This window comes from Helobdella robusta (assembly GCF_000326865.2).
Source record: "Helobdella robusta unplaced genomic scaffold HELROscaffold_22, whole genome shotgun sequence".
NCBI classification, from domain to species: domain Eukaryota; kingdom Metazoa; phylum Annelida; class Clitellata; order Rhynchobdellida; family Glossiphoniidae; genus Helobdella; species Helobdella robusta.
The window spans coordinates 1,099,215-1,116,956 of NW_008704170.1; the positions used below are offsets into that span (position 1 = coordinate 1,099,215).

A 17,742-nucleotide genomic window follows, 5' to 3' on the forward strand; every position below is an offset into this window, starting at 1 on the left:
ATACTCATAAAACTCTTGACACATACGCACCTCTGCAGTGGCAGAAACAAAAATATAAAAAAGCATGGGTATCTGATGAAATAATAAAATTATCAAAAAAACAGAATCGACTGTATAAAATAGCAGTCGCTGCACCAAACTCCGCTAATGTTGAAAAATATAAAAAGTTTAGAAATTACTTTACATCAGTAAAGAGAAAGGCAGAAAAAAATTATTTTCAACAAAAATTTGAAGAGGCAAAGAGTTGCTCCAAACAAAAATGGGAAATAATAAACGGTATAATGAATAGAAAACAAAACAATCTTGAAATTAATAAGCTAAAAGTTGACGACAAAATCATCGAAGACCCAGAGGAAATAAGTATTCTTTTCAATGAATACTTCATCAATGTCACAGAGAAGCTGTTAGAAAATCAAATAGTTACTGAAGATAAATTAAAAATAAATAGTGCAATCTGTAAATCAATGTATATAAACTCCACCAATGAAGAAGAAGTAACGTACATTGTTCAAAACTTAAGCAACAAAAAAAGCACGTCAGATGATACTTTAAGTAACAATCTACCTAAAAAAATCATCCCAGAAATTGTCATCCCAATCACTCATATTTACAATCTTTCCATCGCCCAAGGAATATTTCCACAATGCTTCAAAACATCCAGAGTAGTTCCAATTCACAAAAAGGGAAGAAAATTAGAGACAAGTAATTATCGACCAATATCTCTACTTTCTCCACTTTCCAAAGTACTAGAAAAAATAATTTTTGTCAGAGTCACCTCATTTCTGTCCATAGATAAATTATTAAATGATAATCAATATGGCTACAGAGCACATCATTCAACTGAGCAAGCTGTGCTGCAATTAGCACAAAATGTTATGAATAATCTTAACGAAAAGATACTGACTGTAGGTGTATTCATAGACCTCTCAAAGGCCTTTGACGTCATCAACCACGATATACTGATTAAAAAATTAAATTCACATGGAATAAGAGGAAAAGTAAGTGCATGGTTCAAAAGTTATTTAGAGAACAGAGACCAGTATGTGGCAATAAAAAGTCACTCCTCAACAAAACTTAACGTAAGATCAGGCGTGCCACAAGGATCAATTTTAGGTCCTCTTCTATTCATAATCTTCATGAACGATTTTCAACATGCAACTGATGCAAATCACCTTCTATATGCAGATGACACTAACATCTTCTTCCCAACTAAAGACCCATTGAAAGAAGTAGAATACATCAATAACAGTCTTCAAAATATATCAACCTGGTTTATCAAAAATAAATTAATAGTAAATTATTCTAAATGTAATTACATTATTTTTGGTCCGAAAATTTTAACAAATATTATACCTAACCTAGACATAAAAATGAACAATATTGCTATTCCTCGCTCAACCAGCACAAAATTCCTTGGAGTAACAATCAAGGACAATCTTTCTTGGGATATTCACATATTCACATATTCACATATGTCTAAAAGAATATGCAAAACCCTAGGAGTTATAAGCAAAATTAAAAATAAATTAAATAAACCTACTCTAATTGACCTGTATTATTCGTTAATCTTTCCTCACCTCATCTACTGCAACGTAATTTGGGGAAACAGTCCTGACATTCATCTAAAACAGTTAACAAAATGCCAAAACCGATTCATCAGAATATTTAAAAATCTTCATCCTCATTGTCACACAAGTGAATATTATCTCGAAATGAAAATACTCAACATCAAAAACTTGTTCATCTACCACGTTGCAACATTCATTTTTAGATTTCTACGTCAGCAATTGCCGGCATTTTTTAGAAACTTTTTCACTTTTGGAACTTCCATTCAAGCAAGAACTACACGCCACACGCCACTTTTCTATGCTCCACCAGCCAGAATTAAAGTACTCTGCATGAGTTTGAAACATACCGGCCCAGGAATATGGGAGACGATTCCACAAGAAATTAAAGATTGTAACACTTTGCATCTTTTTAAAAATAAACTGAAAAATTTTTTAATTACGAAAAGGGTTAATTTGGTACGAAAGGTAATCTGTTTTTCAAGGATAATAATGTATATGTATATATATGTATATAAGTGTGTACATATTTCATTAACATTGATACATTTTCTCCTATTGACAATTTTATTTTATCATTGAGAAGCAATTTTGAGCTGCACGGTGGCCGAGCCCACAAGAATTAATTTTCTTTTTTTGGTCTCCGAATCATTCATGCTTTTTTTTTGTTTGATTGAATAAAAGTGATTTGATTTGATTTAATGTTTTTATTATTTTACTTTCTGTATCAAAATGTCATTTTGTATGACCTAGACTTTGTATATTCATGTGTGTGTGTGTGCGAGTGTATGTTTGAATGTTTGTGCGAGTGTATGTGTGTGTTTTTGTGTGTGCTTGTTTGTGTGAGTGTGTGTGCGTGCGAGTGCGTGTAACGATAAGATGATAGTTTGAGGTTTTGTCAAACCTAAGATAAATGGGCACTTAAAACACAGTTATGTTTGTGTGTAATTTTTTCATGGACACAAACACACACATACACACATACACACACACAAACATACATACACACATACATATACACACAGACGCAAACGTACAATTACGTAATTAAAATGTGCAAGAATAAATTAGTTATAAAATATTGAATTTTTTTATTTCAGCTACACCTTTTACTGCAGTTTTTACAAGAATTCATCACTTCTGATTTTGTTAAGAGTAGCTTGTGTGAATGTGTGTTGTGTGTGCGTATATGTGCATGTGAGTGTGAACGTGTGTGTTGTGTGTGTATTGTGTGTGTGTTGTGTGTAGTGTACTACTTTGTACCATACAATCATAAAATCTTAAGTATTTTTTTACTTGATTATTTTTTCATTCATTCATTCATTCATACATTAGTCTGTTTGTTCATTTGTTTGTTTGCTAGTTTTTTTCTTCTTTAGTTCATTTATTTATTCATTTTGGTTTGTTGATCTCGTTCGTTTGTTCATTCCTTCTATCATTCATTCGTTCGTTCGTTTGTTTTTTTTTCCGTTGGTTCGTTTATTCATTTATTCATTCATTTGTTCGTTTTTCGTTCGATCGTTTGTTTATTCGTTTGTTCATTCATTCATTCGTTTATTATTAATTTCAAAATTGAACTCGACTAAATAACTTCCAGCAAACTTCAAGTTAAGAGCAAACAACAGCAGACACATACTCACGCAGTCGATAATACCTCGGCCGCTATTAGCACGAAATCAAATTAGCATCCTTCTACACGGCGTAAAATTTTTGCCAAAATTTTACGTTCAACTCCTCGAGTTCTTCTCTGAAAAAAAAACTTCTGAATAGGAATAATTAAATAACTATTGAAATGAAATTATTAATACAATTGGACAAACACTCAACTGCCTACATTTTACATTTTAATATCATGCATGCTGAGACAAGAGAGAGAGAGGGGGGAAGGAAAGAAAAAAAGAATGAAAATGATCAAGATTAAAAGATAGAGGAATAGAGAATAAGAGAGAGAGAGAGAAAGAGAGAGGAAAAATCTGGAAGAGAAAAAGTGAGAGAAAGTTTGGAGAAAACTAGAAAAAGAGAGAAACAAGAGTAAAAAAGGGTGACAAGAAGAGGGATAAAAAAGAGAGAGAGAGAGGGAGAGAGAGAGAATAAAAAATGAAAGAGAAAGAAAGAGAAAAAGCGACAAGTCAACAAAAATATCCTAACTTTTTCAGTTATTTTCAAGTGTTAAGTAGAAGAATGCTCTCAAAAAATGCATTTTTAGTGGTTAATTCCAAATGCTTTGTTTCTACATTTATCTTATATTAAAAGTGGCCGAAAAAATTTTAAAGTGTAGGTGAGGTAGTTCTTGTTTTAATTTTAATAATAATTATGATGATTTTGAATTGAAGCAGCTTGTTGCATGTTTGTTTAGCATGGCTGTTGGGTATAGTTGTTAGTGGAGTTATTGGGATGGATGTAGAGGTGTATATTAATGTGCTTGTGAAAGTGTTAGTGCGGTTGTAATTGTTGATGTATGTGGGTGTTCATGTGTTATATGATTGTTGATGATATTGTTAATGTGTGTCAGGTTCATGTTTATGTTGTTTGTTTGTGAGGTTTTCAAAGTTAATAATGTTCGTTTAGTCGTCGATCTCTTCAAAGCTGAAGTTGTTGTTTCTTTTTGCTGATGTTGTAGTAGCTATTGACGACAGGTATGAAGTTTTTGTGGCTTAGTTACTAGCTTCTGCCACTTTAAGTGTCTTTAACGTGGTTTCGATTTTTCTAACAATGCTCCGTTAATTTCATTGTTAAGTGTGACAATTTTTTTTGGGTTAATCTCGATTCATCATATCAAATTTCTATACTTTCATTTTGACATAGATGCAATAAGATAAAATTTACCTTTAATAATTTAAAATGAACGAAAATTAAAAAATATAAATAAATAAATCGCCAATTCATTGAAAACATTCACAGCGCTTGAAAACTCCATTTAAAATGTCAAGTAGAACCGAAGCTGTCTTCCTCAGTGAATGCGCTGTGATGAATGACTCAATTGTTCGAAATCTTTCGCCATTAATTTATTGCTATTATTATTGTTGTTATTATTGTTATTATTATTGTCTAAATTTTAAAGGTTAAAAGGTTAAAGTTCAAAGGTTAGTCTTTCTTACTGCACTTACTTCATGAGAAACAGAAACATACGCGCATACAAATAGACACAGACACAGACAGTGTATGTCTGGGTTGGGCAAACTACGGCCCGCGAAGCTATTTCATGCGGCCCGCGAGGCCTTGTTTGCTAAAAAAAATCGTCAGCCAGACCTTATGACCAAAAAAGGAACCACAAATTTCAAAAAATTTCTCCCTTAGGTCGAAAAAAGTTGCTATTTAAGTACATATGCGGCCGTTCAAAGGTAAAGTAGTTCTCAATGCGGCCCTCACAGCAAAAAGTTTGCCCACCCCTAGCGTGTGTGAAAAAGGGCAAAGACGCAAATATCATAGGAGGAAGACCATGCGCCTTTAACCATTACGCCATCGTACTTAATGAGTACATTAATAAATTTTTTTATTAATTTTTCTTTGTGTAACATTTAACTGAAATTCCTTTCAGCGTGCTTACAGAAGAAAAAATTTATAAAAATCTCGCTAAAATAAATTCTATTCTGATGGATCAATCTACAAATTCAATTTTTGTTGAAAATTAAACTTTAAGAATGAAAAATTTGAGTTTGTAGTAGCAAAAAATATCTGAAAAGTACTTGGAAATATAAAAATTTTCATGAATCAACACTCTAGAAGACAATAAATGTATGAATGTAGTACATCAATACTTTATGAACTGCTCCATGCAACGTATAACTGAAACAACAAGAAAGTCTGATTTTTAATAACCATAGAACCCTAAAAAACAAATTTAGTAAAACTTTGCTTACTCAGTTTCTCAAAAAGTTAACTTTAATTTAAATAACGACAATGGTATTCAATTCATGAATGAGCAATTTGTATCAACCTATTGTAATTTTATAATACGTTATGAATAATTTGAATGTTGCAGCAAATGAAAGGATATGAGAATGATTAACGAATAATTAATTAACCTGGTTAACTAGTTAATTAGTTTAATAATTAACTAATTACTTAACTAATTAAATGATTAACAGGAATGGTTCAAACAAAACGGCTGATTTTAAAAAGATGAAAACAATATGAAGAATGAAGCAGCAGGCAACAATGTTTTTATCGTTCGTTCATTCATCTCAATCAATCAGTCAATCATCATTAACTAATCAATCAGTCAATCAATCAATCATTCAATCATTTTCTTGTTCTTTATTGAACTATTGTATATATAATATTAAAATTATGTTCTTGTTTGTTTTGTATGTAAGTATATTAAATTACATTTAATATGTATGCATGTTTAATACTGTATATGTAGGTTTATGGAATACTAATTAACATGTATTTAAATAAAATTACTTCACAGTTTATTTAGCCTGTTGCAGATAGACCTGCATGAGACAGAAATTATCCCATTATTTTATTTAGTCTGTTGCAGATAGACCTGCATGAGACAGAAATTATCCCATTATTTTATTTAGTCTGTTGCAGATAGACCTGCATGAGACAGAAATTATCCCATTATTTTATTTAGTCTGTTGCAGATAGACCTGCATGAGACAGGCGAAGACCATCATAAGCATCTTTGGCTTCACTTCGACAACATCTTCTGGCAGCGCGTATACACACGCGCCGATTTTGCGCGCTGTTGTTATTGCGTAACTCGCTCGGTCTAGTTTGTCCTGAGACGTAGATATTGTTAAATTTAATTGAATCAATTAGGTTTCATCAGTTAGGATAGAGCGATCATTACAACTATTTTTTATTAAGATGAATTAGAGTTAGTTTTTTAATTAGAATCGCTTCTTTATTATCTTTTTCACAAGTGTGTTTTTCATACTTATATAAATTAATTAAATCATTTTTGGAAAATAAAATAATTTGAAATGGAGTCACCTGCTCACTACTTCCTTTCTTGATGACGTCATAATTGACACTTCCGGGTTTCAAAACCTCGATGAGATCCAGAATGGCTCCGGAGTTGGAAATGTTGGAGTCGTTAAACCCGTGAATCTGAGATGTCTTTCCGGATTTTGTTAACTGTGGGAGGATATTCAAAATCGTAGTTGATTAGTGGAACCATTTTTTTACGGTATGAAAATGTTTCAATTAGTTTTCTTCAGTAAGTGGTTGAATGATTACAGTTAAGTTGATCAACTCATAGTTAGCACCAACCATCCCCTCTTTAATCATCTTAGTCAGCGCGCCATTAACACCATCATCATTTTTATGTTATTTTTATCAATGATAACTTTATTATTATGTTATTAATATAATTAGTATAATTGTAATAATAATTATCACATATTATTATATTATTGAATGCGTACCGTATCGTTAACCCAAGCTATAATTTCCTGCTCTCTGATTGGCTGATCCGACGATGATAATTGGGTCAGGATAGTTAGGGCGTAGGCGCGCATCAGCTGCCACACGACGGCTTCATGAGTGAGTGAATGAATGAGTGAGTGATTAAGAAAGAGTAAGTGAATGAGTCAGCGAGTCAGCGAGTGAATGAGTGAGTGAGGGAGTGAGTGAACGTGAATGAATGAGCAAGTAAATGAGAGACAATGAATGAGTGAATAAACGAATGAATGAATGAATGAATGAATGAATGAATGAATGAATGAATGAATGAATGAATGAATGAATGAATGAATGAATGAATGAATGAATGAATGAATGAATGAATGAATGAATGAATGAATGAATGAATGAATGAATGAATGAATAAGAAAAAGAGAGAGAGATAGAGAGAGAAAGACGGGGAGAGATAGAGAGTGTGTAAGTAAGTTAGCAAGCGTGGCAGTATAGCACGTAAAAATTTATCAAATATAGCTGACATTTTGAAAAAAAATCATCACTAATTAAAAATTTGATGAAAGTTTTTATAATAAATAAAAATAAAAGCTTGGACGAAAACGAACCCAATGTCAAGGTCTGATTGCCATCGTATAGGTCCTTTCCATCGATACCAACCAATGAAAAACCGCGTGTTCTGCCCAGTTTGACTACATAGTTACAATTTTCTGAAAAAAAATAAAGATAAATTGATTTGTCTGATTTGAAAATTTTTGAAAAATTAAAATAAAATTGAAATTTACATGAAAATTATTGAGGAATAAAAATTAATAAAAATTTGAGTTGGGATTTAATTTGTTCTGAGAATTTTAAACAACTTATGAACGAAGCAGCAGAATAAAAAATAATTTTCATTTAAAAATTCCACGATGAGGTGAAAAATTTGAAAAAAAAAGAGAGAAAATGACGTCACCGATTTTCTCCATAACTTTTCTACGTGGATGGAAGACCTTTTTAACTCTGAACCATTGTACGCACCCTGGTTTGATGATGTCATAAATTTGAAAGATTACCAATCCGTCCGTCAGGTCTCCGTACAGATAATTCACGTACGGAGTCACGCCCAAACTATTCATCCAGTTACGATAGCCTGTTGGTTGTGATGATGATCATGGAGAAGATGATGATGATAGTAATGTGATGATGGTGGTGGTGATAATGATGGTGATGACGACGACGATGATGATGATGATGATAGAGATAATGATGGTAGTAGTAGCAGTTATATTGGTGATGATAGTGAATTTTATTTTATTTTAAGATGGCGGTAATATAAAATAGGTACGATGCTGGTTTTGACACCATTATTAACAGAGAGGATGATAATGACGTTGTTAATGTTGAAGTCATCATTGAAGACGTAAAATATACCGATGATGATGATGTCATTTTCGAAGAGGACAAAATGATAATAATGATGTCAGTATTGATACATCTGACAAAACCTACTTTTCTCCTCCCTGGTTTCATTGTAGAGAATCCTCTCAACCACCTCTCCGCCATTCATCGCGAACTCGCCGCCGTTAATTTCCTCAATAGCTGAGTACATGTTAAACAGGTTAGCCACGAATGCCATGTTCAACTTCTGGTTTCCCTGAACAATGTCTTCAGCTGTCACAAAACTACGGCAGCCAATCAAATCGGCCTGCTTCAAGGTTAGCTCCGCCCTTTTGTGAACGTCTTCTTCCTGTTGGTTAGATTTTTATTTTTTGATGACTTGGTTAAATTTTAATCCTAGTTCAACTCTATTTAACAAATAAATTTCTAGATTTTGTATGCTATTTGAAAATTTTAGGAACTTCAAACAAATATTAACAATAATATTTACATATAAAAATTATACTATGCACCAGATGATCAAACTCAGAAACCTAACACAACCAAATTTTCCAAACAAATCACAAAACCTTCAGTGGCGCCAGCGTGAGACCAGCACTTTCCGGAGCGATCCTCTTCAGTAGATAAATGTACGCCACAGAATCTGAAACATCGGATGAAAAGTTAGCAACTCTTTTATCTGTTCCTGACCTTTCTAGGTGGTAGTTCACCCATTTTAGGAGAACTTGTTCCGGGGTTTGTTGTTGGAAGCCCGCCAGAGGATCCATGTCCTCTGACTGGTAGAGAGTGATCAGGTCCGGATGGTCGTGGAGGTTGATTTCTGAGAGGAGTCCGATCTGTGGTTGGTTGAAGTGGTAGGTGGTGTGGAAAGTTGTGGCGGGGGTTTTGTTGTGATTTGTGTTTAGTTGATGATTGTTGTTATCAAATTTTTGCAATCACCTAACCAACCAACCGACCAACCAACCACCAATCAGCCAATTAACCAATCAACCAACCAACCAGCCAACCAACCAACCAACCAACCAACCACCAACCAACCAACCCTGATAATCTGCCAAAGCAGGCCAAGCACCAAATGTGGTTTTCCGGTTTCGATATCTTCCGGGCCAATGTTGACGAGGTGGCACCCGATGACCCGGGCAGAGTTCAAAGCCAAGGTCAAATTTTCGTGCACTTGGTATATGTTCAGTTTGCTCGTCGAGTTAGCTGTTGTAGATAGTGAAAATGGAGGATAGTAATAAGAAAAAATAAAAAGTTCATAAACAAAAATAATAACAGAGTATTATCAATACAATGGCGTTCCAATATAATTTATAACAATAATATAAAATTAGTGATAAATTATGCCGATAATTTTAAATAATCTTTAATAATAATAACGTATATTAATGGCTCTTTCGTCAATAGTGGCAGGTGCCGATTTGTTGATCAGCTTGCTGTTGATAATTGAGAAAATAAAAAATAATTATTAATAACAATAATAATATTATTTATTATATGATTGTAATAATTGTTTTAATAATAACAATAATGATACAAAGAATGATATCTATGGCAAAAATTAATATAAATATTTGTGTCAGTGAGAACACCTAACTAGAGTATTACTACTACAACTACTACTACCGCTGCTGCTACTACTACCGCTACACTAAAAATACAAAATAATAAAAAAAAAATATAATCTTCTAAAAATTATCATAATTTTTTTTGTAGTAAAATATCGTCTTTCGGCGGATGGAAATATTTTTAATGAGTTAAAATAAAGCTTAACGCTAAGTGTGAATAAATTTTTAGTTTAATTCGATCCAATTAAAAATGCTATATTATTTTTAAATTAAAACATATCCGGGATTAATTAGAAATTCTCTATAATATCATTAACATCGTCGTCGTCATCATCATCGTCATCAGCATCATTATAACCAACATCATGTTTATCAGAAGTTGTCACTTGTAGTAGTAGTAGTGGTAGTAGTAGTAGTAGTAGTAGTAGTAGTAGTAGTAATAGTAGTAGTAGTAGAAGTTGTTGTAGTTGCAGCAGCAGTAGTAGTTGTAATAGTAATATTTTTCTAGCGCTTATCATAAAAATTTTTTTAGCACTAACCACAAGATAACTCCGTCGGAGCACTTAATGTATAAATCCCTGGTCTGCGGATTCAGTGGCAGGTAGGTCGAACAATCAGGATCTGATCCCAAGTTCCTTGATTGGTCGATTGATTGATTAGTTGTTCGTGGTTAGTGAGTTGGTTGGTCAGTGAGTAGGTTGGTTATTAAGTTGGTTGGCTAATGAGTCGAATGGTTGGTTAAATGGTTGATTGTTTGGTCATCATCTTTACTTAATAAAAACATCTTCATCACCAACACACCAACGCACAAACACACCACACCACACGACCACCACACGACCGCCACAAGACCACCAACCTATTGATCCAGTTGGTAAAAGCCACTTGTTCCTCTTTCTTGACAGTGTGTGTGGTGCCCTCGGTAGACGTTGGAGACATGCCACCGTAGTTGTCCAGGTCTTTCGGGGCCGAAATCGTTGAACGAAATGTACTGCCTATGTCATTTTCAGTCCGAATCAGCGCGTATAACTGTTGTAGTTGTTGTTGGTTGTAGTTGTTGTTGTGTTTAGTTGTTGCTGGTTGTAGTGTAGTTGTTGTTGGTTGTAATAGTTGTTTGTTGTAGTAGTTGTTAGTTGTAGTTGTTAATAATTGTTGTGTCGGTGTTGTGCTTGTTAGTTTTGTTGTATTAGTGAAAATTGCGTTGTTGAGTCTGCCAATCCTTTTTTGTCATTTTTATTGGAATATTTTTAAAAATTGTAACAACTTCATTAATTAGAAGAACCAACAACAACAAGAATTTACCGATTTGAATGTCTCAAAGTCGACAAAATCGTTCGACTCGATCGATCGAGTCTTCTCAATGGTGTCTCGAATCTGGTAGGTCGCTATGCGAACACCGGCTTTCGAGAGGGCCTCACCAATGTCCGACACGTTTATGTGACCCTTTTTGTCTGAATCAATCTGAGATGACAAAAATGATTGAAAAAAAGTAATTTGTATTTGTATTTTGAAAAATTTATTTTAATTTTTATGGTTTTATGATGATGATGAGGAGGAGGATGACGACGACGATGATGATGGTTATGATGATGATGATGATGATGACGATGATGATGGTGATGACGATGATGACGATGATGGTGATGATGACAACTACGATGTAAAGATGAAAAAGTGATTATACCGATGTTGAAAATGAAGGGGAATGTGATAAAATAAAAAAAACACAATGAAAATGAGTGAACAATACAAATAATAATAATAATAATAATGATAATAATAATAGTAATGATGATGATAATAATAATATTAATAATAATAATAATAATTCTGATATCAGAAGTTATCTGATTGATAATAAAAATCATTGTTGTTCTGTTCCAGATAACCCTTATCAAACTGTGGCATGGCATATTTTCAGTCATTGATGATGATAACGAATATGATGATGATGACGATGAAAACGACGAGGATGAGAATGGTGGTGCTGATAATGATGATGACGATGTGAGAATGATAGTTATGATGGTAGCAAAAATAGAAGAATAAATTTTGTTTCATATTAATGCTACAATTATTGCAATTACTACTGCTACATTCATTGTTGATGTTATGGCCTTGACATTTACCATATCTGTCTGTCTGTCTGTCTCTCTCTCTCTCTCTCTCTCTCTCTCTCTCTCTCTCTCTCTCTCTCTCTCTCTTTCTCACACACACAGGCAACATACACACACACACACACACACACTCACAAATATTATATAATATATTATAAACACCAGTTAGCTTCAAAACTTCTAGAATATTTCAAGTGCTTGCAACCTACCATCGTCAACATCGTCCTCAAATAGCTTAACCGTACAATATTCACTGGTAATACATACACACGTGACATTCTACGCACACATACAAGCACATACACACACATACAAATACATACACATACGTATACATACACGTATACAAACACGTACACATACACACATATTTATTAATCAGACATTTACAGGTAAGAGTATAATAAACTCGACACTCACAAAAAATGTCAACAATTTGACCGTTCATCAATGAGTTGATACATACATAAGATACTAATTCACACAATTAAATGATATATATACACATAAAATACTAATTTACACAATTTAATGATATCACATTATATTCTCACAGTAGATACATAAGATACTAAGCTCATACTCACGTGGTTACAACAAAATCATTTAAATGCACATATGTGTAAAACAAAAAAGTTAAAATCCTAAAAAAAACTAAGCTATACGGTCACACGCTTTTTGACACACGCAAATGCGAGTTTCTAGAAGCGTAATATCTGAGGCCGTGGGTACTACTGTTGCGATCGCTACGCCAGACTCTTTCATCATTAACGTTCTCTTACCATTTATTGATTGAATAATTCAAATTGTAAAATTTTTAACTTTTAAATTAAAATAAAGTCTCACCGCGTCAAAAATACTCTTGATGTCGTCTAACTGGTCTTTTGAAACTACTACCTTTTGCTGTTGATGCTGCTGCTGCTGTTGCGACATGATTTTGCTGTTGTTGTTGATGTTGTTGTTGTTGATGTTGTTGTTGATGATGTTGTTGATGATGTTGTTGATGATGTTGCTGTCTTTATTGATGTCTTAAACTTGTTATAGTAGTTGCTGCCAAAGTTTTATCACGGAGTGATGTAATGATGATATTTTATTCAAGTTTAAAATTGCTTGATAATGTTTTTTTTTTTGAAAATTTTCGTTTTATAAACATGAATTTATATATTTAAAATTTAATAATTAAAACAATTATTGTTTAATTTATTTATTCAAATTAAAATAAACATTTATTTTCAGATAAAAAATATTTTTTTAAATAAACTCTTTCATGAAATGTACACACCTTTAAAGTTTTCCGAAGCTGGCTCTATTTATATTTATATACGGTATCCGCAACTTTATACTGCAACTAAAAACAAATAATTTTATGTTGAATTAATTATAACATGTTAATTATTTAACAACAACATTAATAATAATAATAATAATAATAATAATAATAATAATAATAATAATAATAATAGCAATAATAATAATTAATATTTTTGTAGTTAAAATAACCAAGAAATATACTTGTGAAATGGCGACTTATTAATATTAACGAGTTGAGACCTGCTGCTAAAATACACTGCATACGTACAAAGGCATGTAATATTATTGTAACTTAACTAAGTACTGCTACTTTTGCTGCTACTACTGCTGCTACTTTTGTTACTACTGCTACTACACCTCAAGTATAACGTTATTCATGTAATGAATTGTAATGTATTTTAGTGTACTGTCATGTAATTTCATTTGATGTGTGTTGTTTTCAGTGTACTACACAAATGTATGGCATCGAACTAATGCTAAATAGGGTTATGTTATCGCTATTAGTATTTTTATTATTATTTTTATTGTTGTTGTTGATTTTTGTCAAGTTGAAATTTTTTAAAAAACTTAGATTGAATTAAAATCTAATTTGAACATAGTTTAATAACATTTTTTTATAAAAATTTTAAAAAATGTTCTTCGATTGACAGGATGGGCAAGGCTTCGCAGAGTTGATAATGAATGCATGGCGGCCTAGTTCGAGTACACAAGCCCTCATATATAACATCTATTACGTTTATGCACCTTCACATGCTTTAATTTAGTTAATCTTATGCAAAGTTTAAGAATCATATTTTAAAATTAATCTTTTTATTAAATTTTGGTTTAATTTCAAATTTTCAAAGTTGTTTAAAAATATAAACAGATAAAAAACACAAACTCAGACGTGTTGTTTATTTATATTTCATACACGTATGTATACGTATGTATGTACTGTACATGTTTATTGGAAGGAAATATAACATTTGACATTAGTTCTATACTCCCTTGTATGCAGCAGTAGCACAGTTCCTACACGGAAGTGCCGACCTCATATGCAGTGTATAAAAGCGAAATCAGGTAGGAATGTAACATAAAAAAACACAAATAGCAGAGAGAGGGGGCTGCAAAGAGCTGTACTCAAATGAAACAACAGCAAAGATTAATGACAAGTTTGTGGACCGTCCAGTTTGCTAAGAGCCAGCACCGCTGAAGTCTAAAGTGGCTCGGGCAATTAATCATGGGAAGACGGAAAAACGAGCGAATGGGTTCTAAAATAGCTTGAAGAACAACGAAAATTACTGCCTGAAGTAAAAAAGAGAAAATTAAGCTACATTAGTCACATCTTCAGGAAACACATGGAAAAGATATAATACAAGGGACGCTGTGCGTATCAAATCAAAGTGGAAGGAAGAGAAAAAGATGGATCGGTAAAATGAAGAACGAATTTTAAAATGGAGGAGTTGCTGAGAAAGACACAGGAAGGACAGAGTTAACTGGAAAAAACATGTTCATACTACTGCCTATCCTAGGATTGATGATGGTTAAAGACAATTCATCTTTTCTATCTAATATTTATTCATCTGATCAACAAAAATTTCTGAGAAACCAAGAAAATCTAATGCAGTTCAAATACAATTCAGCATGTGGTGCAACTATTTTAAGCGTTCCATTAAAAAATGCACGAAATTGTAGTAATGTAGTAAGTGACTTTATTTAAAGTTGCAGTAAATTTAACGAATATTTATTTAAACTGCTTGACCAGAACCATCTCTTTCTTCACTTGGCGATCTTTTAAAACGTTTTCCACTCACATTATCATCATCACTGCCATCATTTTCATCATCGTTGTCATCGTCAACATCGTCATCATCGTTGTCGTCGTCGTCTTCCTCATTTTCTTCATTGTCCGAATCGTTTTCATCACGGATATCACATCGGTTACTTCGGCAAATATCGCCCTTGATTCCACTATCACAATCATCGCCCCGGACATCATCCTCATCAACATCATCTTCATCATCATCCTCATCATCATTGTTATCATCATCATCATCATCATCATCCTGATGATGATTATGGAAGCAGTCATCACCGAGAAGAGTCGAATGCACCTCTTCGTGTTGTTGTTGTTGCGGCGTTGAAACCTGCGCACACGTCTGTGCGGCCGCGTCGCTTACGTTTAGTGGCGCGTGGTGGTGATGGTGGTGGTGATAGTAGTAGCCGTTTAAATGATGATGATGATGCGGATGGTGGTAGAGTGGCGAGCAGTAGGTCGGGTAGGGGAAGGTAGGGGCGTGCGTAATCATGACGTCATCGAGTAGTAGTGTTGATAGTTCGTTTTTGGCAGGCGATTGTTGACTGTTGCCGCTGCTAGGAATGACATTTTTGTTGTTGTTGTTAACGTCGTTACTGTTATTATTACCGTTATTGTTATTGTTGTTGTTGTTATTGTTATTGTTGTTGTTGTTGTTGTTGTTGCCATGGTAACCAGTGTAGTGGTTAGACAGGTAGTTGATTGGACAGGTAACTGACGAATGGCAGTAGGCAGAGTAGAAATTAAAATCGCAGTTCACTTTTAGCATCGCATTTACGTCGGCAAACGTGGTAGTGGGCACTTGTAGCGCAAAGTTGTTGCTAACAACTGCATTACTACTGATGCTACAACTGTTACGACTGTTACTGCTCATTGTTGTTGTTGTTGTTGTTGTTGTTGTTGTTGTTGTTGTTGTTGTTGTTGTTGTTGTTGTTGTTGTTGTTGTTGTTGTTGTTGTGATAGTAGAACCATTATTAACGTCGTTGGTGTCAGTGTCTTTGTCTTCGTTTTTCGTACTAAAACTATCCTCACAAATCATTGTAGTGTCGACAGGTAAAACATCTATGGTAGCGACATTTGTGGTAGTTGTAGTAGTTGTAGTAGTGGTAGTAACAACTGTAGTAACGGTGATAGTAGCTACTGTAGTAACTGCTACTGGTGCAATATTTTCAGAAGAGAGAAAAGATTGATCGAGTGAGAGTAATGAATGTTTATGATGTGTGGTGCTAGTGTTATGATGCGACTGGTAAGAGAGATAGTTCGGTGAGGGTATCTGGTATGGGTGGATGTAGTTTTGGTGGTGGTAGAAATGGTGATTATTCTTATGGTGGTAATGGTGGTGGTGGTAAAGCGCCGGTGGCGGGTGTGTGGGGTAGTAACCTGTCTGGAAGTAGAAATGAGTGTATGGATGGTGGTGCTGATGGTAGTGCGGGTGACAGTGGGCTAGTGGCGGAAGACCGTGCAACTGATTTTCAATGTTAGTGTATGCTTGTTGGATGTTGTTGTTGTTTATGTTGCTATTGTTGCATGTTAGTGTTGCTATTGTTGTTAGTGTTGTTGTGTGAGTTAGTAAGCAGAGTATGTTGAGTTGCTAAAGAATCGTCGTCGTTGTTGTTGTTGCTGTTATTGTTGTTGTTGCTGTTGTTGTTGCATATTTTGTTGCTGTTGCAATCATCAGTCGCTAGATTATGGTGTTGTTGCTTGTTGCTGCTGACTACTTTGTTGGTTGTTAAATCCATTAAATAACATGGTTTTAACGTGTTGTTGTTGTTGATGATGTTATTGTTAATGGTGTTGTTGTTGTTGTTTTGTTGTTTTGTGATTAATTTATCGCCATGCATATTGTAACGTTTGTTTCCGTACTTTTCGGTCGGGCTGAACAATTCTACATATGATTTGTTGTTGTGGTTGTTGTTGTTGTTGTTGTTGTTGTTGGAAGTTGTATTGTTGTTGTTGTTGATATTGTTGTGGTTGTTGGAGTAGCCATTGCAATCAACAGCGTAAACATTTTCAGATTTTAACAGAACGTTCAATAGCGATTTGTTTGAATGAAAACTCTGTTGGCTGTGATAAAATCCTTCGCTTTCCATTTTCTGGTAATGTTGTTGTTGTTGTTGTTGCTGCTGCTGCTGCTGTTGATGATGAGACTGTTGCAGATGTTGTTGTTGCTGTCGTAAGTGTTGCTGTTGTTGTTGTTGTTGCAAATTTTGCTGTTGTTGTAGTTGCTGCTGCTGTTGCTGCATGTTAATCTTGACGTCATCTTTCCCGCTCGTTCGTGATGGTGACGTGCTTTCTGGAAATGACGTGATGAGAAGGACGTCTGGGTCGCAAACGAACCTGTACACGTATCTTTATAAGGGGTAGAAGAGGTAAAGTTAATAGATATAGTACGAATTGTATAACTATAAGTAGTACACTGTTTAGTACGTGTACCATTGATGCGATAAGTACAATGTACAATCAAGGTTTTTAACGTATATTTTCAACCCGTCGTTAAACTGAACAGTCAAATGTCGACAGATGATGTGATTAGTTTGACGATTTTGATGAAAACAGATTAAAAAGCAGATAGAAAATGTATTTGAGGCAGTATCTATTTGTGACTTTTTATCTTTATCAGTATATACATCATTATACAG

General features: G+C 33.8%; 2 protein-coding genes across 2 annotated transcripts; both read right to left on the reverse strand.

The window, feature by feature from the left end:
* Positions 1-5,131: 5,131 nt before the first annotated feature.
* HELRODRAFT_111405 (hypothetical protein) lies at positions 5,132-13,276 on the reverse strand. Its single transcript, XM_009018629.1, has 14 exons — positions 12,844-13,276; positions 11,183-11,341; positions 10,740-10,909; positions 10,420-10,515; positions 9,693-9,748; positions 9,355-9,518; positions 8,882-9,148; positions 8,424-8,661; positions 7,888-8,064; positions 7,541-7,642; positions 6,944-7,053; positions 6,510-6,653; positions 6,139-6,295; positions 5,132-5,979 (listed from the first exon to the last, which is right to left on the reverse strand). Exons 1-13 carry the CDS (start codon positions 12,928-12,930, stop codon positions 6,140-6,142), a joined length of 1,926 nt encoding a protein of 641 aa, XP_009016877.1. The 5' UTR covers positions 12,931-13,276; the 3' UTR covers positions 5,132-5,979; position 6,139.
* A 1,759-nt stretch (positions 13,277-15,035) lies between these two features.
* Positions 15,036-15,977, reverse strand: HELRODRAFT_171949 (hypothetical protein; the record flags this gene model as incomplete). The annotated part of the gene is made up of 1 exon (XM_009018630.1): positions 15,036-15,977. One exon carries the CDS (start codon positions 15,975-15,977, stop codon positions 15,036-15,038), a length of 942 nt encoding a protein of 313 aa, XP_009016878.1.
* Positions 15,978-17,742: the final 1,765 nt, after the last annotated feature.